This window comes from Acinonyx jubatus, chromosome B1 (assembly GCF_027475565.1).
Source record: "Acinonyx jubatus isolate Ajub_Pintada_27869175 chromosome B1, VMU_Ajub_asm_v1.0, whole genome shotgun sequence".
NCBI lineage: Eukaryota > Metazoa > Chordata > Mammalia > Carnivora > Felidae > Acinonyx > Acinonyx jubatus.
The window spans coordinates 61421672-61447204 of record NC_069382.1 but is presented as its reverse complement, the minus strand read 5'-3'; the positions used below and the strand labels follow the sequence as shown (position 1 = coordinate 61447204).

Below are 25533 nucleotides of genomic sequence, written 5' to 3'. Positions count from 1 at the left end.
CCCTCTATATTTGATGCTTGAATTCATTCATTCTTAACCACAAACATTTTTTATTGCATACCATGCATAATGTACTAGAGACTACAGTTCTCGATTTAGTCTGGTTGAGTAAATATTGGTACCAGGTTAAAAGCTAGTTGTTTACCTGAATCTGAAGCTTGAAGAAGCTAACCCTAATTTACTAGTTCTTGATTTCTAAAAATGGAAAAGCTAAAACAATAATAGCAACAAGTAATTTTAAGAAAACTGAGGTCTTCAAGATTAGGGAACTAACCTCTTAGAAAGAAGATCCATGAAAGGAAAATAGAAATGGAAACTAGATTCAGGATAGCTAGATTGTCTTTTCAGGAAATGCTGGTCTATTTGAAAATGTCATTATCTTCATGCCATTTTCCAGTCCAAAATAAGTTCCTTATGATTCTCAAACTCACTGTACACCACTGGATGATGTCGCAAGATGCACCCTCGATCCTGCCCAAAATGCTCCTCTGAATTTCTCTTTATTTTTACAGAAATTTCTATTCGGGACGCCTGGGTGGCTCAGTTGGTTAAGCGTCCAACTTTGGCTCAGGTCATGATCTTGTTGTTCATTAGTTCGAGCCCCGCTTAGGGCTTACTGCTGTCAGCGTGGAGCCAACTTCAGATCCTTTGTATTCCTCTTCCTCTCTCTGCCCCTCCATCGTGCACACAGGCACACACACACACTCTCTCTCAAAAATAAACATTAAAAAAAAAATTTCTGTTTAATTCAATGTGATCATGAGGGGAGACAAAGTACGTGGGACTGCAAGGACTGTCCGTAACAGAACAGGATTTATAATTAATTCCACTTGACATTTCCCCTCATCTAGTCAATTGTATTTGGTGAGGTACTAAAAACCTCTCTGCTTTAGACAGTCCAGAACTATGGTAAGACCCACAAATTATTAAGTAGAATAAGTGCTTGACCCTGGTGTATACAAAGTTAGAAAAGCCACAGGAATACATTCATGTGCCTTGCTGGACTGGGAGATTTATTTGCATTTAGCTTCCATTATTTTCCTAAAGATTGGAATAGTCTGTGACTTTCTTCTCTACCTGTGTTTTATTGTTTTCAAATCAAAATTAGTTCATTTCTGCTAGTGAGAAGAATAAGGTAGTCATTTGTGTATGTAGAACTACCATCTTGCTCTTGCTTTTCAAGTGTTTGAGCTACATTAAAATGGCATGAGTTTGCTCCCTGGCAAGAGACTAGAATAGTAACACAATTGAATTTGAGTAGAGAAGATCCATTCCATTTGCACAGAAAATACTATTGCTTGTCCACTTTTAAATGCTATATAGAGATTTGAACTCATTATTTTGTTATGTTAAAAATCTGCAGGCATCTGTTCATTATGTTAGAAAAACCATCTACAAAACTACAGAGACCAGTGTGTGGGCAGCATCCTCTGGATGTTTTAATGCCCTCCAAGTGCCAGTTTATTAATAGCTCTGAACCTTGTTTAAAATTCTTAAAAATATGCTTTTAAAATATACACTAAAATAAAGAGCTTTTAAAAGGTGTTCATCTTGGCATGCCTGGCTGGCTCAGTCGGTAGAGCATGCAACTCTTGATTTCGGGCTTGTAAGCTTGAACCCCATGCTGAGTGTAGAGATTACTTAAAAATAAAATCTTAAAAAAAGGTATTTATCTTTTTAACTCAGCAATTTTCTTTGTAAAAATATGTATTTCGAAAATAGTTGCACAAGTATGCAAAAAAAGTATGCAAGAGGAATCCTTGTTCATTGCAACATCATGATAAGAGCAAAAACACCTGAAAATAACAATATCTAAAAGACAAACAAATTATGGTATTATCATAGATGGAGTACTATGCAGCCATTATAAATTGCATAGATCTGTGTTTATTAACTTAGGGAAGTGTCCAAGGTATATCATTTAGGAGTGGGTGAGCAATAAAGTAGCATGTGTAGTATGAGGAACTTTAAGATTAAAAAAAGAAGTATCGGGGCGCCTGGGTGGCGCAGTCGGTTAAGCGTCCGACTTCAGCCAGGTCACGATCTCGCGGTCCGTGAGTTCGAGCCCCGCGTCGGGCTCTGGGCGGATGGCTCGGAGCCTGGAGCCTGTTTCCGATTCTGTGTCTCCCTCTCTCTCTGCCCCTCCCCCGTTCATGCTCTGTCTCTCTCTGTCCCAAAAATAAATAAAAAAAAAAACATTGAAAAAAGAAAAAAAAATTAAAAAAAAAAAAAAGAAGTATCTGAGTATATATGCATAGAAAAGAGTCTGCAAGAGTAGAGATCAGAATTGCACTGGTCATTATTCTAAGTAGTACAGAATTAGAGGTGATCTTTTTTTATATATGCTTTTCTAGGTATTTTGAATTTTTCCAAAAAAAATGAGTTATTCTAGTAATAAACAAATAATATTGTTCTCTCCTTTTACAGGAGATAAAATAGCTAACCATTCAGTATCATTTCAGAGTTCAAAATCATTTTTACCTTCTACCAATATGTATTTTTTCTTTGGGGTTCCCTAAGAAGCTGACTTTGGGAAAGTTAACGTTTTGACCTTTAATTTTTCTTTAACAAAATAAGAATTAAAATCGTCTCTGACCCATAAAGTAAGGTTGTTGTTAAGACTAACTGAAATAGTGCCTGCATAAGCAGCTACTGCCTAATGGCATGAGTATGAGCTCGGAAGTGGTGTTCACCTCTCAAATATAAGAGGAATTGTTTTCATGTTCACCATCTTCTCTTCTTGCCTCTTTTCAAGGAAATCAGTGTCTCTGGAACACCTCACCAAACACATATAGGGGTATTTATATTTCCCCAAAGTTTTAAAATTAATTGTTTTTTCTCTTCATAATTTTTTTAAAGGAGTTTGTGCAGTTAATGGTCTGTTATATGTAGTTGGAGGGGATGATGGTTCCTGTAACTTGGCATCAGTAGAATATTATAACCCAACGACTGATAAATGGACAGTTGTGTCATCTTGTATGAGCACAGGGAGAAGTTACGCAGGTAATAATTGTCTAATTGTCTTCTATTGGAATATGAGAAAGATTACATCATCTTGATTTTTATGTAAGAATGTTGTCAGAAGAATTTTCTCAAAGTATATTCCTTATTCTCAAAATAATTAATACTGGATGTATATATTCTAAAATAAGGCACTGGTATTCTTTTGTCATTCTACAGTCATTTGAATTCAAAATCCCAAACCTTTCCAGTGTAGAACAGTACAATAAAATTTAATATGGCTAAAATCTACATAGAGTGGAGTTCACTATGTGGCAAGTCTTTAATTACTCAGCTATCCAAGAAATATAACCACTAGAACATCTCCCCTGGCAGGGTGCTGTGTGATAGTACTACAGTAAGACAGTGGCATAATTTTTCTTATTTAAGCAAAACAGTGGTTGAGTCATATAAAATACCATTTTTGGCCCATTCTCTTAGTAAGAGATTGGTAATAATAATAAATATAATGACGGCTCTTTAAAATTGTATGTTGCATATTATTCTGATGACAGATACGTATGTATATCACTCTAAATTCTAATATTCATTCTGATATTGACCCAATAGTGGAGAGAAAAGAAGTTTATACTAACTAACCATCACTGTTATTTAGGTATCATCCAAACACCTAATAGAGGAACTATATATAGTAGGATCCCAGAATAACATAGCTCAAAATTAGGTGGATTTTTTAAATAGCTTTATTGAGATAGAATGGACATAAACAGCATATATTAAAAATGTAGAATTTTACTAGTTTCGACATGTGTCTATACCCATGAACCCATCATCACAATCAAGATAATGAAAATATCCATCACCCCCAAAAGTCTCTTGTGTCCCTTTGAGTATTAGGTGGATTTTGACATTTCCTGAATAAAATTATTTTCCTTTAATTATAACTATAAAGAGCAAAAGGTTAGTTCTGGATTAAAATAGTCTGATGTGGTTCTGGTCCATAACTGGAACAGAGATGTAGCTGTCACTTAGATTAAAATGATAGTAGTATTAAATAAAGTTTAAGAAAGAGACCTTGAAACACCATGATTTGTTCAGTCCCTGATGTTTTTGTAGGAAAGAATCCACTGCTTTCTGACAGGTACAGAATGCTGCCTGTGACTTCTGTTTTATTTCTTTGTGTCTTTGCTCAGGGGTCACAGTTATTGATAAACCACTATGAGCCTGAGGGGCATTGTTGGCATCTTTATACTGGAGAGACAGGCTTCACCAAGTATTTCTGAAGTGACTCAGAGCCTAGCACTTCTCCACTTGTGGCTGCACTTTACGTCTCAGCAGAAGCTACGTTCGGCTGCCCTGAGAGGCCTCGGCCACTGAAGATTATTTTTGGTAGAAGCACCGCATAGGCTTTTTCTGCAATGAGCAGCAGCTGACTGAGTTTGAATAAGAATCCTGGACTGCAGCACTTACTCTGTAGTCTTTAAACAACAGTTGCTTTCTTAAAGACTAGTTCTTTACCAACCTTGAATGACTATGGATTATTTTGTGAAGGAAGATAAAATAATGTGTGTTCTTGTAAAATTAAATTTTATCTTTATTCCTTCTCCTGAAACTCTGTATACACAGGAACTGAAAATCTTTGAACAGGTATTAAAATCTATGTAAGTATACAAACTAGGTGAGGGATAAAACTGTTTGCTTTTATAAAATACCTTTGATTACATGAGTATAATAAATTGTGTGCATATAATGTGTGTCTATATGCTTTCCTTTAAATATGTTTGAAAAGATGTTTGAAACTTGATTATACTATTTATAATTGGCACAGTACTTTGAATTATGCCAGTACTACATTGTAAAACAGAGTTGTATTTTTTGATATTTAACAATGCTTAACACTTTAAAATGCCACTTCTGAGGAATGAACATGGTGTAACACACTTGACTATGTGTGATGCCAAACTTTTTTAAATAAAATATAAATTATGCTTATTTATTATTTTCTTTAGTTTAATCTTGGTCATGTTTTGGTGTGTACTTTTAATTTTTTTCTTAAAGTAACTCTTTGGCATGAATATTACTGCAGGTTTTTGATGAATATAATGAATGTATGGAATTCAACTGAATTTGCATGGTCTTAAGAATTTTTTCTGTGTATAAATTTAGCTGCTATTAACAGAAGAGAGAACTTTCTGTGAGTAGCCATGTGCGTTGATCAAATACAATTTTTCTGAGATCTTCAATTAATCTCACTTTAAAATGACCAAAACATGTCTTTCTTGAATATCTTTGAATAAAAGTTTGTATATTATTTGTTTCACATTGTCCTTGATTTGTATCTATTTAGTTTCATATTAAGAAAGTTGCCTACTTCGTTTTTCTGTTCTTTTTTAAACTTTGCATTTTCTGTAACTTCACAAATCAGTATTTTAAATTTGATGCCAAAGTAACCTATAAGGCAAGTCTGTTATCATTAACTGAGGTCCCTGAAAATTGTTATCCAAGAAAAAGTTACCTCAGCCATCAGAGAAAAGTCTCCCAAGTATTGGTGAAATTTAAAGTTTTTATATTCCTCTGTCCCCTAATCTAAGCACAAGATAACAATAGAACAAAGAGCAATGGACCAAAAAGAAAAAGAAAAAAAAAAAACTGCTCTAAAGTAACTGAGAAAGAAATTGTGATTTTGATACTAAATAAAAGGAATTGAAGGATTGGGAGTGGGGGAGCAAGAAGGACAGCTGAGGTTGTGGACCCCTGACAGGGTGCAGAGGGGGAGGGAAGGAGACAGGAAGGGGAAGAAGGGAAGGACGAGTGGGGAGGGGAATGGGAAGGAGAAAGTGTGATGGGATATGGTGGCTGTGCCTCAGAAGAGGAATTTAAAAGGTTAGCGTAGAACGTTAGCCAGAACAATGGATAACCAAGAGGAAAGAATTATACCTGTGATAAAATTTCCATTTAGTTTAATATAGAGTACTGAAATTTAAACAGAACCATATTTAATACTCACTTGAACTTCCAATTATAAATGGAAATATAAAGAACTTAATCAGAAAAAGAAAAAGCCTCTGCTTACCATATGAAAAAGTGAATTTCTGCATTAATGTGGCTCCAAGCACATCCACTGTCAACAAACATGTTGAGGATCTAATGAACTTAGAGCACTATTAGCTGTTTCCAACAGCGGCATCAAGGAAAATGTGTGTCATCTTTCCCGATCGCTTCCAAACACTAATATTCTATGAAACTCTCTGTGCATTATTAGACTTATCTAAAAAATGTGTAAGCTTTTCTTAAAATGCAATCTATTAAGGTAACAGACTTAAATACTTAAAATGTCAAACACCACTTTGTCTTTACTTCCTTTGAAGCTTTAATAGCTATACTATAAAGTTGTTTGCCACGTTTTGTCAGTGGGTGGATTCATAACTGTTTTCAGAGGCTTTGGATGTACCCTGTTCCCCCAGGCCTCTCTGTCTTTCCAGTTTGGAACACCCCCCCCCCCGCCCCTTTTTAAAAAGGCATAGAAGACCATTCCTGGTATGTTCTATAATTGTACAAAAAAGAGCAGAACTTAAGACAGGGAGGCATGTTAGAAATCCTGCCAGAGGAACAGCACCAGGTTTGAGCAGAGTTCAAGACTAGATTTGAGCATCTGCATTGGGAAGGAAATCTGCTTCCTGCTTTGTGTGGATCTCTGCTTTCTTGGCCAAATGCACTGGTGGCAAGGGTATGGTGGATGGGGTGCATACTGCTAGGAGTTCCTTTAGACTCTGGCATATGATTCCTGGTTTTTATTATCATCTCTTAGAGCATGAGGTCCTGGGTATTCATAATCTTAGCTGCTGATGAGTTATAAGACTTTTTTTGTTTGTTTTGAGAGAGACAGAGAGAGAAGGGGGAGGCGCAGAGAGAGTGAGAGAGAGTGGGAGGGTGTGAGAATTCCAAGCAGGCTCTGCACTGTCAGCACAGAGCCCCATCCCACGAACCATAAGATCATGACCTGAGCTGAAACCAAGAGCCAAATGCTCAACCGCCTGAGCCACCCAGGCAGCCCGAGTTATGAGACTTATTTTATTAGAGACAAGGGTAGCATAATACACATTGATGTGCTATGCCTGCCTCTTGTTTCAGTTTGATCTTGAGCACATTGCCTCCTATTGGCTTGTATGGCTGCCAGTGCCTCAGTTGGAAGAGGAGGTTACAGGGGAGAGTGGAATCACACTTTGAATCAAGACTGGGGTTCCAACCCTGGCCTCATGACTCTAAAGAAGAAAAAGATGTGTACTGGAAAACCCATGGGCATAAGAATCAGAAGGTGGCTCTAAATTTATATCCCTCTCCAACAGCTGCTTGCTGTGACTTTAAACACATTACTTAACCTCTGACTGTTATTTTGTCTTCTCTAAAATGGCAACAATAGTGCCTGTGTCACAAGGTTATTGTGGGATTTGAAAGAAATGATGTGTGTTATAATAAGCTTGAAATACAGAGGACCCTCGATAAATTACCGCCTTCGTTGCTCTTCTCTGAATGTCCCACTTCTTCATCGTAGGGAAATAACTGAGTTGGCTGCCATATCTGTATTTTCTTTCAGCCCTAAATGTCTGAGACTTAAACTAATAATTTGGCCCCTCCAATACATACACCTGTTCTGATTTAGAAAATGTATCTACTATGGTAGAAATGATCTGAAATGGTCAGTAAGCACTTTACTGAACACTTCCTGTGTTCCAGATACTTGTGCAAATGAGATGTAGGTATTGTTACAATACTCATTTTACAGATGTACTAGGTAAGACTTTGAGAAGTTACCCAAGAGCACACTGCTAATTGAGGAAGCCTGGTAACCTCAGCCAATAAGAGGGGGGGTCTCTGGAGCTGGGCTGGACAAGCAAAGTAGTCCTAAATTAGGATGAGGGGCTGCGCTTTTGTACTGCGGCATCATCCAGTCACTGGACTCCGGTCCCATGGAAAGGGGGTGTGCCAGTGGGGAGAGGTGGCTATCTTTGCCAACACTCAGAAGCTAAATGCCTGCTTCAGTCCTGAAGAGGAGGACTTGGGTGGTGCACCACAGCATCCATTCCAGGACACCATTCACCTGCCTGCACAGGCGTCCTACAGGGTTCTGACCACCAAAAGCACAGATCCATTTGCTTTTCATTTGATTTGACCTCGCTGTCCTGATACTTTACAGAGAATGTGGTTGTCAGACATGGGACAGTTAGACGAGAGAGTCACTGAACTTATTGAGAGACATCCACCAAAAGGGGACTTCTCGAGCTGATAGTGCCTGAGTTGATGGGTAATGGGTAAGGGAAGAGTTGTCTGAGTACTTAAGGCAGAAGAACCAGTTTGAGCATAGCCCTGAGAGAAACAACGGCATCCTGTTTCCAGAAACTACTGAAGAGCAAGTGCCTTCACCTAGCCCAAATGGTGCCTTTGTGCGAATTTTTAGAAGGCCCTGTTTAAATTCGTATACTATTACACCATCTGTACACACGACTATTATTGCCTCGTACACAAGTTATTTTACTGTTGACACATGGTGGAGACGAGGCTAGGGCTCCCGAAAAGTTGTAAGCGCATCAAGCTCTCTGCCCCAGTCTGTCCCACACCTGGATTACACCCCGTACAACACGTGGGCGTTCTCAGGTCACGGCCTATGGGCTAGATTGACGCCTAAACACCCCAGGGAGCAGCCGTCTGCCAAGTCAAACCATTTGCTAAACTTTTCTGAGCTTCGTGTTTTCTCATCTGAAAAATGGGGGTAATCATAACTCTTTAGATGATCACAGGAGATATATTGCGTTTGAAATTCTCCATCTTCCATATATAGGGGGTTATTAAGGGACACTGGGGCTGGGGAAACAAGGAAGAATGATCTAGATCCAAGGTAGAGCAGAGGGAGGCAAGGCTGTCTGTAAAGAAACCGTCAAAACAGATCTTAAAACTCATTTATAGTTTTTCTTCCCAGGTTTTTGCCAAGCGACTGTTACACAAGTCACATCTTAAAGTCGCGCGGAGGGCGGCCTGGTACCCTCTTCCAGGGACTGCGCGGGCGCCGGCAGCAACTCCTCAAGAACCGCGGTTGCCAAGGCAACTCCTGGCGGCGGCTCTCTCGTGGTGGTAGTGTCCGCCCCCTCACGCCGTCACGCGTCCTCGCGCTTCCCCGCCTCCAGGCGCGCTGCGGCGCTGGCTACTGGCTAGAAGCCTCGGTCTCACTATCCTCACTCCATTCGCAGAGCCAATGGCTGGGACCGCCAGGGATTTGTTCACGCGAGTCACACGAGTCCGCCTACTGCAAGGACCAATCACAGCGCGGAGAAGGAGGGTTGGGAGCCCTCGCAAGCCAATAACAGCAAAAGAAGCCGCCTCGGGCTCTTAGCTCCACCCTCGAGCCGGAAAGGCAGGTTCCGAAGGTGCAGCACCTGGTGGAGTCTGGGTGACGGTGGCCCGCAATTCCCGCGCGGTCGTCCAGGTGAGACTGGTAGGCCAGGAAGGGGGAGCGGGCGGGCTCCGGCCAGCTGCTCCGTGGTATTGAGGGGAGCGGGGTCGGCCGTGGATGCGCGCTCGCAGGGCGCCAGCGCCCGCTGTGAGGACGGAAGGCAAGGGGAACAGGTGAAAGCCGTGTGAAATCTCAAATGATGAATTTAGGCTGGGGCATGGTTCTTGCCCTTTAAAAGTTTACAGTCATCGGAAGACGGGATATATTAGGAGATAGTTCACAGGGTGAAGGAGTGATGAAAGTTTTGCAAAAGCAGAAGCACTACTGGGGAGATAAGATCTCTTGCGTATGTGCAGTGGAGGTAGTGGGGTTGGGAAGGGCGTCTGAGAGGAGGTCACTGAAGGATGAATAGGAGTTGGATGGCGGACGTTACCGACAAGGGAGTGTTGTGCGCGTTACAAGTGAAGTGTGAGAATACAGCGGGAAGGTGGGAGATAAGAGAGGTGAAGAGTGAAGGCCTGGCAGGGCCTGTTTCGCCTCGCTCAGGGCCTTGGTTTTTATCTTTCAGGGATGCATTCCCTTGACATCTTTTTTAAAGAAGGGGTTAACTCTGCTGTTTAGCTAGACCCTGCCGTTGTACCTTAAAGGTAGTGTTTAAGGAGGGCAAGCTAAGAGATTGGACAACGCCAGCCAATGAGGGAACTGTTTGCTGCAGTCCGGGCTCAGCCAATGTATATGGGCCAAAGGACGACACTGGCCGACCGTGCTCAGCCAAACTTGAGAGTTTCTCAGAGAATACACAGATAACTCATTTTTTTTTTCTTCCTGAGAATGGAGCAGGCTTCCAATCAGGTTGCACAAGGATAAGAAAAGGGAAAAAGAAAACTCTTTATTTCCCCTCCCCTGTCCTTAAATTTAATTCCTAGTTTTTTGGTTTTGTTCATTTGGCAAAGATGTATCTACTCTCCTTTCTTGTGTTGGGAGAGTAAACCCCCGAATTACACCAAGTCTCTAAGTTTGAAGGCTTGACCTAGGCAGCAGAGGAGAGACCGGGAACATTCTTTCAGAGATGACTAAGTAGATGATGGTGCAGTTCACCAAATTAGAGGTTAAGGAAGATAGAATATTTGGGCAGGGTTACAGGGAGCAGTTGGCTGAATTTTGGGGCATGTTGAGTTTGATGGGACTCTGAACTGTGTAATTGAAGATGGCCGGTAGAGTTTTGGATAATCAGAACCTGGAGTTTAGGAGAAAGGGCTAGGGACAGAAAGACTATAGATACCAGCGTATTTAACAAAATTTTTTTAATGTTTATTTATTTTTGAAGGAGACAGCGTGAGCAGGGGAGGGGCAGAGAGGGAGACACAGAATCCGAAGCAGGCTCCAGGCTCCAAGCTGTCAGCACAGAACCAGACGCGGGGCTCCAACCCACCAACTGAAATCATGACCTGAGCTGAAGTCGGACACTTAACCGACTGAGCCACCCAGGCGCCCCTGTTGTGTGCTTTATTATTGATGATTACAATAGACCATAGTGGATGAGAGCATAGTCTCCCCCACTTAGTATTTTTGTAACTTGGGTTAAGAAAGTTGCTCACTCTGGGGCACCTGGGTGGCTCAGTTGGTTGAATGTCCAACTTCGGTTCAGGTCATGATCTCACGGTTTGTGGGTTCGAGCCTCGCATTGGGTTCTGGGTTCTGTGCTGACCTTTCAGAGCCTGGAGCCTGTTTCAGATTCTGTGTCTCCTTCTTTCTTTGTCCCCCCCCCCCCCCCCCATGCTCTCTATGTCTTAGAAATAAATAAACATTAAAAAAAAGTTGATTACTCTTTCTAAACCTCAGTTTTTCATTTATAAGATGGAAATAATAAAATCACCTGCTTTGTGAAGGATTAAAGTCTTTAATATAGAGAGAGCATGTAGCGCTCTTAGAACACAGTTCCTGGCATATAGGAAGTGCTCAATTATTGTTAGCTTAGCTACTGTGTGTCAGGTCCTAAGTTAAGTACTTCACGTGTATTATGTCTTGGACTCATTAAAACTATTTTTCTTTTTTCAGCTTTATTGAGGTATAATTGACAGGTAAGATATTTAAGGTGTACATTGTAGTGATATGTGTATCTCTCTATATATATCTCATATATGAGATATATATATAAATGAGATATATATATGATATATATATCATATGTATATATATATAAACATACACATACATTATGAAAAGATCCCACCTTCTAGTTACTATTCTGTACATTTTGCAGATGATAAAACTGAGGTTCAGAGAGGTTCTATAACTTGCTTAACGTCACACAGCTACTAAGTGGTGTTGGTTGAGCATTGTCAAATTTGGTGATGATCTCATGAAAAATGAGGATTGGAATGACTTTTATCTTGTGAGTTAGGAGACTGAAGACACCTTGGCGTCAATGGGAGCTAGATTGCAAGTGGTTGAGTGACGTGTTTGGATGCGAACAAAGCAGGGAGAGGCTTTTTGTTGATTTCTCCCTAGAGAAAAAAGAAGTTGGTTCAAAGAAGAAAAGTGGGACAGTGGCTTGGGGAAGTGGGGGATACAGGTTAGGAAGACTTTTCACAAGAAAGGAAGACTCTCTTGTGAAAGTACGAGTATGAAGACGTGAGTATGTTTTCTAAACTTGAAGGAATGGACTCAGTGAAGAGGGCAAGATGAAAAGTAAGAAAGGATAAGTGACAGACTAGTTCTTAAGGTAAGAAGGGAACAAAACCCTAGTCACTCCCAGAGAGGGTGAGTGAGAAAAGAGAAATTTTGAGGTTGGAATGGCCAGGATGTAACTGTAGTCCCAGAGTATAAGCCATTTGAGAATGAGTAGGACAAAAGAACTAAGGATACAAAGTGAATTCAGAGACCTGAGCAAGTTGACTGAGCTCCCCAGTATCCTCTATGAGGCACAGTGAGAGGTCAGCATTGGGAGTGGGGCATTTTGAGCACTATTAAGAGTGCTTCTGGGGCGCCTGGGTGACTCAGTGGGTTAAGCGTCTGACTTCGGCTCAGGTGATGATCTCACCGTTCGTGTTCTAGCTCCGTGTCGGGCTCTGTGCTGGCAGCTCAGAGCCTGGAGCTGCTTCGGATTCTCTCTGCTCCTCCTCTGCTCACACTGTCTTTCTCTTTCTGCTTCAAAAGTAAATAAACATTAAAAAAAAATAAAGAATGCTTCTGAGGCTTTAAACGATTTGTCTTTAAAGTTGTCCTTCATAATTTGCACATTAGGAACAACAGGGGACATTTTAAGGAAAGTAACATTCTTTGTAAGTTTTTCTTTTTTGATTTCGTGACCCATTATGCTTATTTATTATATAGGTAAAGTATATTCATGAGAAAATTATAATTGCAAAAAGGTATAAAATGGAAAGTAGAATTTTTCTCCTCCTGCCTCACCGCCCCTCATCCCGTGTGTGCACATGGACAAGAGTGTGCATCTTTTCCTCTTGATCTCTTCCTCTAAAGGTCACCACTCTCAATTGTTTCCTGGATATCCTTCCATACATCGTGTGTGTGTGTGTGTGTGTGTGTGTGTGTACACGTGTACCTGTGCACGCACACAGATAAATATATAACGTTTTCACAGAAACAAAGTGGGGGGGCTCTTGTTTATGGGTATTATTCTGCAACTTGCTGTTTCATTTAACATTGTATCTTAGACATCCTTCTATGAAGAACATACAGATTTTCCTTGTTCTTTTAAGTGGCTGTATTATTGCCTGTGAAAGGACTTAGGGTTTATTTAACTCCTTTCTTGTTGATGGACTTATTTATGTTGTTTTTCTTTTTTCTTTGTTTTGGCTGCTATAAGCAATGCTTCCTTCAGTCTTAGTGTCACTGTCTTTGTACCTGAGTAAGAAAATTGCTGGATCAAAGGGTGTATTTATTTTTAATTGTGACAAATATTGTGAATTTTTCCTCAGACATACTAATCCTTCCATTAGCAATGTATAATGATGCCTGTTTCCCCAAAGTGTGTTACCAATACTGGGTCCTGAGCACCATGAAACTTTTAAAGATTTTTGGTTTAGGATATATTTCTTTGAGTGGAACTGAGCTGCATATTTGTTTAGTGAACATTTGTATTATATTTATTTTTCCATGAACTCCTTGGGAATGCCTTTTGTCATTTTTCTGTTGGGTTTTTAGTCTTTCTTTAAAGCACACTTGGCAGCCTTTTGTCATGAGTGTTGGAAATATTTTTTCCAGTTTGTCATTTGATCTTTGACTTTACTTATAATTATTTATTCCCCAGTCAGAAGTATTTAATTTTTATGTAGTCTTATTTGGCAGATGTTTTCTTGTTTGTTTGGCAGATGTTTTCTTGTTTGTTTTGTTTTGTTTTTTTTTTTTTTTGGTTTTAAGTGACACTCAAACTCCATTATTGCTAATTGAAATTACAAGTTTTTCCAAGGAGACCACAGTGAAAAGTCTCTTTAAAGATAGTCTGACATCTGGATGGCCAACAGGCACATGAAAAGATGCTCAACGTCACTCCTCATCAGGGAAATACAAATCAAAACCACACTCAGATTATCACCTCACGCCAGTCAGAGTGGCCAAAATGAACAAATCAGGAGACTATAGATGCTGGCGAGGATGTGGAGAAACGGGAACCCTCTTGCACTGTTGGTGGAAATGCAAACTGATGCAGCCACTCTGGAAAACAGTGTGGAGGTTCCTCAAAAAATTAAAAATAGACCTACCCTATGACCCAGCAATAGCACTGCTAGGAATTTACGCAAGGGATACAGGAGTACTGATGCATAGGGGCACTTGTACCCCAATGTTTACAGCAGCACTCTCAACAATAGCCAAATTATGGAAAGAGCCTAAATGTCCATCAACTGACGAATGGATAAAGAAATTGTGGTTTATATACACAATGGAGTACTACGTGGCAATGAGAAAGAATGAAATATGGCCCTTTGTAGCAACGTGGATGGAACTGGAAAGTGTGATGCTAAGTGAAATAAGCCATGGAGAGAAAGACAGATACCATATGGTTTCACTGTTACGTGGATCCTGAGAAACTTAACAGAAACCCATGGGGAGGGGAAGGGAAAAAAAAAATGAGGTTAGAGTGGGAGAGAGCCAAAGCATAAGAGACTCTTAAAAATTGAGAACAAACTGAGGGCTGATGGGGTGTGGGAGGGAGGGGAGGGTGGGTGATGGGTATTGAGGAGGGCACCTTTTGGGATGAGCACTGGGTGTTGTATGGAAACCAATTTGACAATAAATTTCATATATTGGAAAAAAAATCAATAAATATAGTCTGAAATTCTTTGTCCAGTGTTCTTTTAGATCCTGCTCTTGAAACTTAACGTGTGGCTTTTAAATCAGTGTCCTCAAATGGACACGGTGATGACATCTAGTAGTTGACTTTTTTTTTTTTTTTTAATCACATGTTTAGGATCTGAGAATTGGTACTTATTTAGTATTTTTTGTTTTAAAAATTATCAGAAGATGAATTTTAAAAGTTATTTTGCTGGAATTTCACTGTTTTATGTATTTATTTATTTGTCTATTTTTACAGAATTCTAAGGCTTTCTGCAGAGATTTGAAAAATGGCAACAAATGAAAGTATCAGCATCTTTAGTTCGGCATCCTTGGCTGTGGAGTATGTAGATTCACTGTTACCTGAGAACCCTCTACAAGAACCATTTAAAAATGCTTGGAACTATATGTTGAATAATTACACGAAATTCCAGATTGCAACATGGGGATCTTTGATAGTTCATGAGGCGCTTTATTTCTTGTTCTGTTTACCTGGATTTCTGTTTCAATTTATACCTTACATGAAAAAGTACAAAATTCAGAAGGTGAGTGTGATGGACTTACAGTGGAATGTTATCATTGATGTGGAATGTTTTAAAAGTAAATATAACTTTGTTTTGAGAGAATCTAGATCACGGCTGTCCGATGGAAATTCAGTGAAGGAACATGCATAATTTTATATTTTCTGATAGAGCACATAAAAAAGTATAAAGAAATGGGGAATTAATTTTAGTATTATGCTTCATTTAATACAATAAATCTAAACTATTATCATCTTAAGTAATCAATATAAAAGTACTTAATGAGATACTTTATGTTCTTATTCTCACAATAAGACTTTGAAATCGATTGTGTATTTTACATTAATTTTAGCCCATCTCAGTTTAGACTAGCCATATTTAAAACGTTCAATAGCCACACATTTCTAGTTCTACCATATTGGACAGCACAGCCCTAGATTGTTATTGCTAATGTTTCAAGAATAATTTGTTAAATTATACTTTTCATTAGATGTCTAATTCGGGCTTAGAAATTTTAATCTCTTAAACTAGCTGGAAAGGAAAGTAATGGGGATTTGTAGATAATTTGCAATTCGCTCCTACCCCTGATGTCTCAGCTGCTACGTGTATGTTAATATTCTAAGATCTTGATTGGGGTTATTAAACGTTTTGTTTTTTCCTTAAATAATATGGTAGTGGTTGAGCAGCATTCATGTCATCCCAAATGAGGAAGTCCTGAAGCCCCTAGTTTCTAGATACTTGTTTTAGTGCACTAAATTTCTTGAGATCCCACCGTGCATGACAAAGTGTTGAGATACACACAGTGCTGCTTTTCAGTTTTAATCACAGGGAAAATGGTGAGCTCTACCAGAGTGTCAACTAGAGTGTGACAGGGGTCCCAGCAAAGAGTCTGGACTAGCTTATTAGAGATGCTTTATCAGCACTTGGCAAACCCATGATAGTTTCTAATGCTTGCTGTTTACTTTTCTAAAAAGTCATGCCAAACTAAAACTCAAGGACACGTGGTCTTGGTAGAACATTTGAGAGTGTTCCTTTGTGGAGACTAATTTGCACTTACTAAGTACCCGTCAGGTGGCAGGTGGTGTGCACATTCTCCCCCATGGGTCTGTTTGCCCCGCTGCCTCTCCCAGTGAGTTTAAGTGCTCACGCAAAGGCCATCATTGATCCTGTCCGGGGATACTGCAGGCGATCAGGCGACTAGACTGTAAGCCAAGGGAAGAACAAAAAGATTGGAGAGGAAGGAAAAAGGGACATGCCCAAAGGGGAGTATTCTCTTACCCTAAATTAAGGACAGAAGTTCCAAAATGCTTTTTATAACAGGGCCTGCTTTGAAAGGCAGAGTTCAATTTGGATGTCTGTCTTCATGCATGTTTGGGATGATTCTGACTAGAGTGTGTCACCTCTTGATTTGTTTGCTTATAGGGCTGAATCATGGTATGTCTGGCCAGGCCAAAGTGTCCCTGTCCTCCTTCTGCCCTCCGCACTTGACTCACTGGTCAGAGGGTGGTCACTTTTCCAGAGAGAAGAAGACCTTTTTCAGTCAGTGTTTTATGAATGACTTTAAAAGGTGGCAAAAGACCGTACAAGTAATTGTCTAGTTGGTTACAGGTGGACTTAGAAACAGAAATGGAAAGGGCGGGTATATGGCCTCATGCTGTCTTGTCTTCCTTTGAGGTTCAACACCATCAAAATCTCTGCTTTGAGCTTTTTGATACCAAAATGAACTGTGTTGGTAAATCAGTACAAGTTCTCATAAGATAAAAGGGTTTAAAAACAAGCAACAGAATCAGTACAGTTAATTACAGGTTTATGCATTTTGAAGGCAAAAGCCCTGAAACCCTTGTTTGTGGGCACAGGAAGAAGGTTGCTGGCGGTGAGGAGAGCAGTTTCAAACAGGGTAGACTAGGGGATAGTCAGTGCGCGTGCTCACTAGTGAGAGGGAAATTTACAGAACATCACGTCTTCGTAGTTCTCTAGCAGTTTTCCTCAGGGACGCGTATACTAAAAACATTCGATTGTTCTAATAATGGTATTCCTTTATATTAGGATGCAGTGATATATAAAGTGTAAAATACAGTAAACTCTGATGTTCCACTAGGTAGGAGTTTTTGATTGTTCGCTATCTTTTTTCTAATATTTATTTATTTATTTATTTTGAGAGAGAGCTAGCAAGGGGAGGGGCCAGAGAGAGGAGGGAGAGAATTCCAAGCAGATTACCCCCCCCCCCCCAGGCTCCCCCATTGTTCATTATCTACCCAGGCTCCCCCATTGTTCATTATCTTTTAAACTAATTTATGTACACTTTAACCATGTGATTTTATAGTTGACTGATTTGTGTGTTAATTTCTGCAGCTAAATTAGGGTATCACATTCAAGCTAGGATATTAAAAGTCTGTTAAATGGAATTTGTAGGGAAAATTTGCCCAAGCTAGGCTCTTTAATTTATTTTGTCCCCAGTCACAGACTGGAGGTTTGGAGTAAGGAGGTCAGATAATCTCAGAGTAGAGATAGCTAATTAATAATTATCTTGTCTAATCCCTTCATTTTATTGTTGAGGAAACAGAGCTGTGAGCATCTCAGAGCTAGTTAGCTAGTGATGGTGGCCCTGAGATTGGAGGCTGCCTCTCTAGATTGGTTATCTATTAAATGCTTTTTCTTTTTTTTGTTAGAGAAGATAACTCAAGGGATTTTAAGAGCAACAAAAAAGAGCATTTTAAGACCAGAACTGGAGACCTAGATTTTAGTTAGTCCTAGTTCGGGTCCCTGCCCGTGTGATCCTGGGCAAGGTAGCAGACCTCTCTGGGCTTCTACTGCTGAGCAGTAGTTTCCTTGCTTGGGATATTATGGTTTAGTTCAAAAAGTTTGACTGGCAGCTGTCTGGATTTTTAAGTAAGGACATGCAAAACAAACCAATAACTATTAAATATTATCACCGTCTTTTTATGAAACCAGAAGCACCTTTTCTTATCTAACTGCAGCCCTTTAAATCGAATAAATTTAGATTTTTTATATGGCTTGCTAACCAAGTCGATATCCTGATGAGGTTTTCTGAACATTTTTACAACATTGATCTCACTTTTCTCATTTTGACTTTCATCTCTGAATGTCATCTGTGGGCAGTAGCTCTCCATTCTTTGGGAACCACCGGACTCATTTCTGACGTTCTTCCAGCTCAGAGAGTTATAATTCTGTCATTGGATATGACAAAAATCCACTTATTTCTGGGAATACACTTATTTCTGAGTACCGCTAAATGGCTGGAGGCATCACTTCACCTCCGTAATCCAGGTTTTCAGTGCGGTCTGTATGACAGCTGGGAGAACCTGCCTGTTCTCAGCATAACACATGTCTTCTCTGAAATTCCTGCTGACAGAAGTGAGGGCTCTGTGGGCAGCAAAGACGGAAGAGTGATTCACGGTGTGGTGTTTTTTTTTTTTTTCCCAGTTTGTTTGTGACCTTTATTCCTAGGTTTGTTTGGGAACAGTTTCTTCACCTATTTTAACTCATTACCATAGTTGTCAAGAATTTAGAAGGGGAGGGTGCTGTGATTCCTGGCCCTTGCTTATTGCAACATAGTCACTGTAATATAAGATTAATTAAATAACGTAGAATTAAGGTCACATAGAAACATTACAGAAATAATTAGAATTCACTCTGATTTTCAGGTCAAATTACCGACACAATACTAAATACTACGATTTTTCTCCCTAGGATAAACCAGAAACATGGGAAAACCAGTGGAAATGTTTTAAAGTACTTCTCTTTAATCACTTTTGTATCCAGCTTCCTTTGATATGTGGAACTTATTATTTTACAGAGTATTTTAATATTCCTTATGATTGGGAAAGAATGCCAAGATGGTATGTAGATAAAGATTTGATTTTGATACTCCGTCATGGTTTATTATCTAGTTAAAATATCCTTAATGTTGATCTTCTTTCTTCATTTGGTTAATGTTTATTCTAAACTTTAGAAGTAGATACAATGTAGAAAAGTAAACCATTAGTAGAAACTTAAAATGTTCCCATTTTTTATCTCTCTGTATTTTAATGTAATATTTTATTGGAAAGTGATTTCTTACATCAGAAGTTTTAGTAGCACCCTTTATGTGACTGTATACAGATCCATATGCTTCAACCAAGAAAAACTCTGTTACATTTTAAGTCCAAAATGAATGAAAAGAGAAGAGAGTAATTGTGAGATTTATAAAAGTTGTGTCCATATAGACACATATATATTATCTCAGCACAAGTATTTGTGTTCAAATAATATTTGTGTTCAACTGTTTGCTCCTGACATACCCAAATACAGATATACCACTATTAGGTGTACACTTTTTCTTTTCTTTGTAATATATGTTTAACGTATAAAAGCGTTGTGTATGTGTTCATTTGTATATAAAATGTTTTTGCCCCTTGCCCTTATGACCCTCTCTTTGGTGGAAAAGAAGTGATGATTTTAACTCTTAATAATCTCAGTTCAAGTCCTTCATCAGTATTATTCCTTTCCTAGAAGTTTTGGATTTTGTTTCACTCTGATTTTATACATGTGAAATTTTTTCAGTTTTTTTTTTTTTTTTTTTTAAGTGGAGCAATGTGGAGCTCAAAGTCACAACCCTGAGATCAAGAGTTACGTGTTCTACCTGCTGAACCAGCCAGGCACCCCTATACATGTGCATTTTTAAAAAATGAATTAGAATTGCTACAGTGTCGATCTCTTTACCCCTTCTTCAGAGGTATTATAATACCATCTATAATATAGTCACGTTGTACTTATCAGTTCTGAGAGTTTGCTGGTCAGTGTATCCAGTTAGGTCAGGTGGTTAGTGGGTATTTGGTTTCATGTAATTCCTCAAGCAGTGATCCCAAGGAGAAATCTAGATTGTTTAAGTAAGTTATTGTATACTCATTACAGTATTTTCATCTTAAAGGTGTCTGCTGTTGGTAAAATGCTTAGGCTGCGCAGTGATTGAAGATACCTGGCACTATTTTCTGCATAGGCTCTTACATCATAAAAGAATATATAAATATATTCATAAAGTTCATCATGAGTTTCAGGTATGTTAGAATTTTTTTTTTTTCTATTAGAGGCAAAATGTTTTTCTTCAAGCTTTTAAGAAACTGTCAGTGATGTTTGTATTGCTTTTTATTTGGCATGAACATGTTAAGACCATAATACACACACACGCACATACATACAACCAGTTCTATAAATTTTCAAGAAAAATGTTATATGAAATAGTTCAGTCACTCATCTTTGGGGCCAGAGCACTATCCTATCACAGTTGGTATGTGGCAGATTAATAGAGGCCATAGTGATGTTAAAGTCATTTAAATTGGATCCCAAAACAATGAACCTTTCATCTTTAAACTTCTGAAACAATTACTGACTTGTTTGATTAACACATTTCCACCTCATTCTGGCCTCCACAAAAACTGATTTGATCAGAACTGCTTTCATGTACCTTTGTCCAACTGGTTATGTCAATGTGTTCCACATTGATCTTGATTACATGGTCTGCTAAATCAAGTGTCCTTTTCTGGGCAGAACAATTTCAACTGCATAAACCAAAATTAGAGTTTAAGTTGTTTAATGTTTTTATCTAACACCATTAAAGGCAGTTATTAAGATTTTATTAAGGACATCTTTAGACCTTTTGATGTTTGGTAGAAACAAAAAGATGTTTGCTTTAAGTTTTCTTTATTTTTGAGAGAGAGAGAGAGAGAGAGAAAGAGAGAAAGAGAGCGTGCGCACGCATGAGCAAGCAGGGGAGGGTCAGAGAGAAAGGGAGAGAGAATCCCAAGCAGGTTATGCACTGTCAGCATAGAGCCCAACACGGGGCTCAAACTCATGAACCGTGAAATCATGAGCTGAAATCAAGAGTTGAACTCAACCAACTAAGCCATCCAGGCCCCCACAAAAATGTTTTTATTGAGAATTACGGTTATTGTTTATATATCTTCAGCTAGGTATACTGTCATTACAAAAAGAAACAATATAATATTATAAAACCATATGTATAAATAAATTAGAATATATTTAATGTTATGTATTAGTCATGGTTCTCCAGAGAAACAAAATCAATAGGAGATACACACAGATTTATTTTAGGGAATTGGCTCATGTGATTGTGGGGCCTGGCAAGTCTGAAATGCGTAGGACAGACCACAGGCTGGAAATTTGAGCAGGGTTTCTGTATTTCAGTCTTGAGAATCCTTTCTTCCTTGAGAAGCCTCAGTCTTTGCTTTTAAGGTCTTCGACTGATTGGATAAAGAGCACTTGCAGTATGGAGAGTAATCTCCTTTACTCAAAGTCTCCTCACTTAAATGTTGGTCACATCAAAAAAGTACTTTCACAACAGTATCCAGACTGGTATTTGACCAAACTGTTGGGCACTGTAGCCTAGCTAAGCTGACACATAAAATTAACAGTCACAACACATTAAGTAATTCTTACCTATTTATTTTAGGCTCCATTTGGAATGGAAGCTGAATATGCACATCCCTTGGAAACTCTGATTCTCGGAACTGGATTTTTTATTGGAATCATGCTTTTATGTGATCATGTCATTTTCCTTTGGGCATGGGTGACCATTCGTTTGATGGAAACTATTGACGTCCATAGGTGAGCTATGGTTTCTATTTAGGTATAAGGTATCAAAATATATCTTTGTTTTCATAGTCATAAAATTATCTTTTTAAAATTTTTTTTTAACGTTTACTTATTATTCAGAGACAGAGCATGAGCATGGGAGGGGCAGAGAGAGGGGGAGACACAGAATCTGAAGCAGGCTTCAGGCTCCGAGCGGTCAGCACAGAGCCCGACGCGGGGCTCGAAGTCACAAACCACGAGATTATGACCTGAGCCAAAGTCGGATGCTTAACCGACTGAGTCCCCCAGGCGCCCCGATCTTTCTAAGCAGACTAGTAAGACACATTAGTTTTGTTATTTTTATTTAAAGGAAACATGAGAACATAATCATTGGATAAACATTTTTTTTTTTTTTTTACATTCCTGTCTCTGGCAGTTGTCATTTTTACAGTTAGAATGTAGTCATGTATTGCTTGGTCAAGTAAAATAAAATTTTGATTGATAGTGCCCAACTGCCTTCCAAAAGGGTCCCTATTTACATTCCCAGGAGGAGTATATATGAGAATGCTTGCCCTCCCACAACACCTTCCAAGCCGGATAGATACAGTCTTTTACTCTTTGTCCTTAAGAGAACTGAAGAGTTTTCAGTATTGTGATCTGCATTTCTTCAGGGACTTGAGAGGCTGTGCGTCTGTGTGTGCTCATCAGTAGATGTGTTTTGTCTTCTTTGAGTAACCCTTTTATATCGTTTGCCCATTTTTGTTAGGTTATATGTCTTGTAACCTCTTGGTTCATGTTAGCCTTGTTTGTTACATATGTTTTGTTTTTTAGAATTTTTGTTTATTTATTTTCTTTTGAGAGAGAGGGAGGGAGAGAATTCCAAGCAGGCTCCGTGGTGTCAGCACAGAGCCCAATGCAGGGCTCCATCTCATGAAGCGTGAGATCGTGACCTGAGCTGAAATCAAAAGTTGGACACTTAACTGACTGAGCCACCCAGGAGTCCCCAGTAACTCCTTTCATTTAACTTTTCCTAAAGGACACATACTTTTATGGGCATTACAAACTGTGGTGAGAAAGCTCCTCTAAAACAGAAAAGAAAAATAATTCTTGAAAGGCTGTGTCTAAAGATTCATTACTATAAGCCCTCTCTCTGATCCCATGATATATAAAATTAAGTTCCAAAGATCTATTAAGGTTTTTATTTTAATTTCTTGAAATGGTTTCTAGAATATGTACCATTTTTCTGTGAGGTTTTGTCTTTGTAAACATGTCGGAAATAAATGTGACTTAGGTGACATGGAATGTTACTCGAATTAGTTAACAGGCAGATGACTGTCAATGAAAATGTCAGTTATTTGAAGTGGGTTTATTTCCTTCATAATCTTTATCATTTTTATTTCAGTGGTTATGACATTCCTCTCAACCCTTTAAATCTGATCCCTTTCTATGCTGGTTCTCGGCATCATGATTTCCACCATATGAACTTCATTGGAAATTATGCTTCAACATTTACATGGTGGGATAGAATTTTTGGAACAGACTCTCAATTTATTGCCTATAATGAAAAGATGAAGAAGGTTGGAAAAAAGACCGAGTAAATAAATATCTCATCTAAACCTTTCTGAAGATACACTTTCCTGAATTGAAGCAAGTAGCTAACATTGCTTCTGCGGAGCAGAAATAAACGTGTCTTGGCTGCCAGGTGATACAAGGAACATTAACAACCTTTAGTTATCTTCCTAGTGGGAACTTTTTCTACTCTATATAAAAGTTCTGTATGTGTGGAAATAAGTAAATAGGTACTGAAGGACGATTGTCACAAGGAAGTTTCAAAGGCCACGTTGCTAACCTTACGGAAAGGTGCGAAGTAATGGAAGAAGTATTAATCTATGTCTTTCCCCCAATAACACCATAGTCTTGAAGTGAAAATTGGTCTATAAAATCTTTTAAATCTATGGGGGCCGTTTCAAAAACTCTTAGCAGGGTGTTGGCCTCATATTGAACTTCACACATTTTTTAGAATTTGCCTAAACATCAAAGTATCATGGGTTGGACCACATCAGTTGACAGTGTCAGTGAGGCCGCCAAATCAGGAAGAGCCCGCACCAAGAACCTCCACTCTTGTCCTAAGCTGACCGGTTTGGGGTGATTCTCTTTCTTTGAGAAGTCCTTTTGGATTGCAAAATACTACTGGTGTCCATAAATGAAGGCATTTCTGAATCGTCATAAGTGGAATATTTTAGTCTAAGGGTTTTTGGGTTACTTGAATTTTTAAAAAAAATTGAGCTTTATTTCTGCTGTTTACCCTTTCATTTTTGTAGATCAAGTTTTCATTATACTTAAAACTGTATCTTGAAACATTGTGGACTGACTTGCTGTATTTGCACTTTGAACTGTTGAAATAAATGTGATTTTTTTTGTCTGATTATCTGGTTTCTGGTTTTGAGTGTCAGCTGTCATTTTTTATTCTTATAAAGAAAAGTACAGAAATCGTTAAATTATTAAGTTTTGTAATAAAAGGAGTAATTCTACTTTTTTAAGTGCTTCATTTGCTGAACTTCTTTGGCAATTTCAACATGTATTTATAAGGCTATGATTGCATGCAATTCCATTGAGCTAATAAGATGGAGGATATTGAGACAGCTCTTTTCTCTGTTTTGAAGGTGTATGTTTTCTGTGCAGATGGAAGAATAGAACTAAACTTTTTAGAGCTGATTTAATCTCATACCTAGATTTCAACTCAAAGAGTTGATAATTCTACCAAATTGTTATTTATAATATGGAGCCATTTTTGGGTAAGTTTCTTTTCCTTCTTTTGCAAACATAAAGAGATTCAAATAAGGATTCAGAAAGTTGAACTGAGACTATTCTGCTAGACCATGTTTTCTAATTTGTACCTAGACCATATGACCCTTTTCATTCTTTCTATCCCTTTCCCTTCCTGTGTGGGCGTGGTTTAAAATGTTAGCTCTTAATTCTCAAACAGCGATCTGGGGGCTGTACTTAATATCGTGCTGTTTAATTATAAGCTATCTGTAGGAAATTTTATTCTCTACCCTCTGTTCTCTAATGTGCATGGAATGCACAGACGTTTTGACTCAGTACTTGGGAGGAGGGTGACATCTACTGTTGGAAATGGTGCTAAACACCTTGGTTCACCTCATTCATTCTTTTCATACTAGTTAACTTACTGAGCACTTAATGTATACCCTGACTTCTGCCATGAGCTTTTAATGTATGATTTCATTTAAGTCTCTGAGGCAAATGCCATTCTCTCCGTCTCTCTATGAGGGCATTGTCTGAGAGGTTAAGTGACTCAAGATCACAGGGCTAGCCTTTTGACTTCAGAAGCCGTGCTTGTGGCTACTACGCTCACTACACTGGAGACTTGCATCTTCTATAAAAATCTCAGGGGATGGGTCTCCAAAATTTCCCTTGTCATTATGTACAGGCTTTTGAGAAGAAAGTTCTAAACCAGTAGCTACCCAGAAAGCAAGGCTCACGCAACACTTTAGTACAAATACATTTTAATATGACTTACTGGCCAGACCTCTTAAAATTCCCTGGATTAAACTATCTTCTCTATTACACTTGACAGACAAAAATGAAACAAGTAAGAAGACTAGAGTACAAATAAAATACATAGCTCTCCTACTCTAGAAAATAGCAAAATATTCTGTTTCTTGGGTTATCTATTTTGGATTTTACCAAAAGTAAAGA

General features: G+C 38.7%; 2 protein-coding genes across 7 annotated transcripts in view; both read left to right on the top strand.

Moving 5' to 3' along the window:
• Window positions 1-5281, top strand: part of KLHL2 (kelch like family member 2) — a 116595-nt gene extending 111314 nt beyond the window's left edge. For all 6 annotated transcript variants that reach the window (XM_027068521.2, XM_027068497.2, XM_027068510.2 and 3 more), the window contains 2 exons: window positions 2860-3003; window positions 4155-5281. In XM_027068521.2, the coding sequence (XP_026924322.1) occupies window positions 2860-3003; window positions 4155-4183 (173 nt within the window). In that variant the 3' untranslated portion in view covers window positions 4184-5281. The remainder of the gene's footprint in view (window positions 1-2859; window positions 3004-4154) is intronic.
• A 4000-nt stretch (window positions 5282-9281) lies between these two features.
• Window positions 9282-24238, top strand: MSMO1 (methylsterol monooxygenase 1). Its single transcript, XM_015063701.3, has 6 exons — window positions 9282-9439; window positions 14961-15246; window positions 18934-19082; window positions 20153-20279; window positions 21692-21846; window positions 23216-24238. The coding sequence occupies exons 2-6, from the start codon at window positions 14992-14994 to the stop codon at window positions 23409-23411; spliced, it is 882 nt and encodes a 293-aa protein (XP_014919187.1). The 5' UTR covers window positions 9282-9439; window positions 14961-14991; the 3' UTR covers window positions 23412-24238.
• Window positions 24239-25533: the final 1295 nt, after the last annotated feature.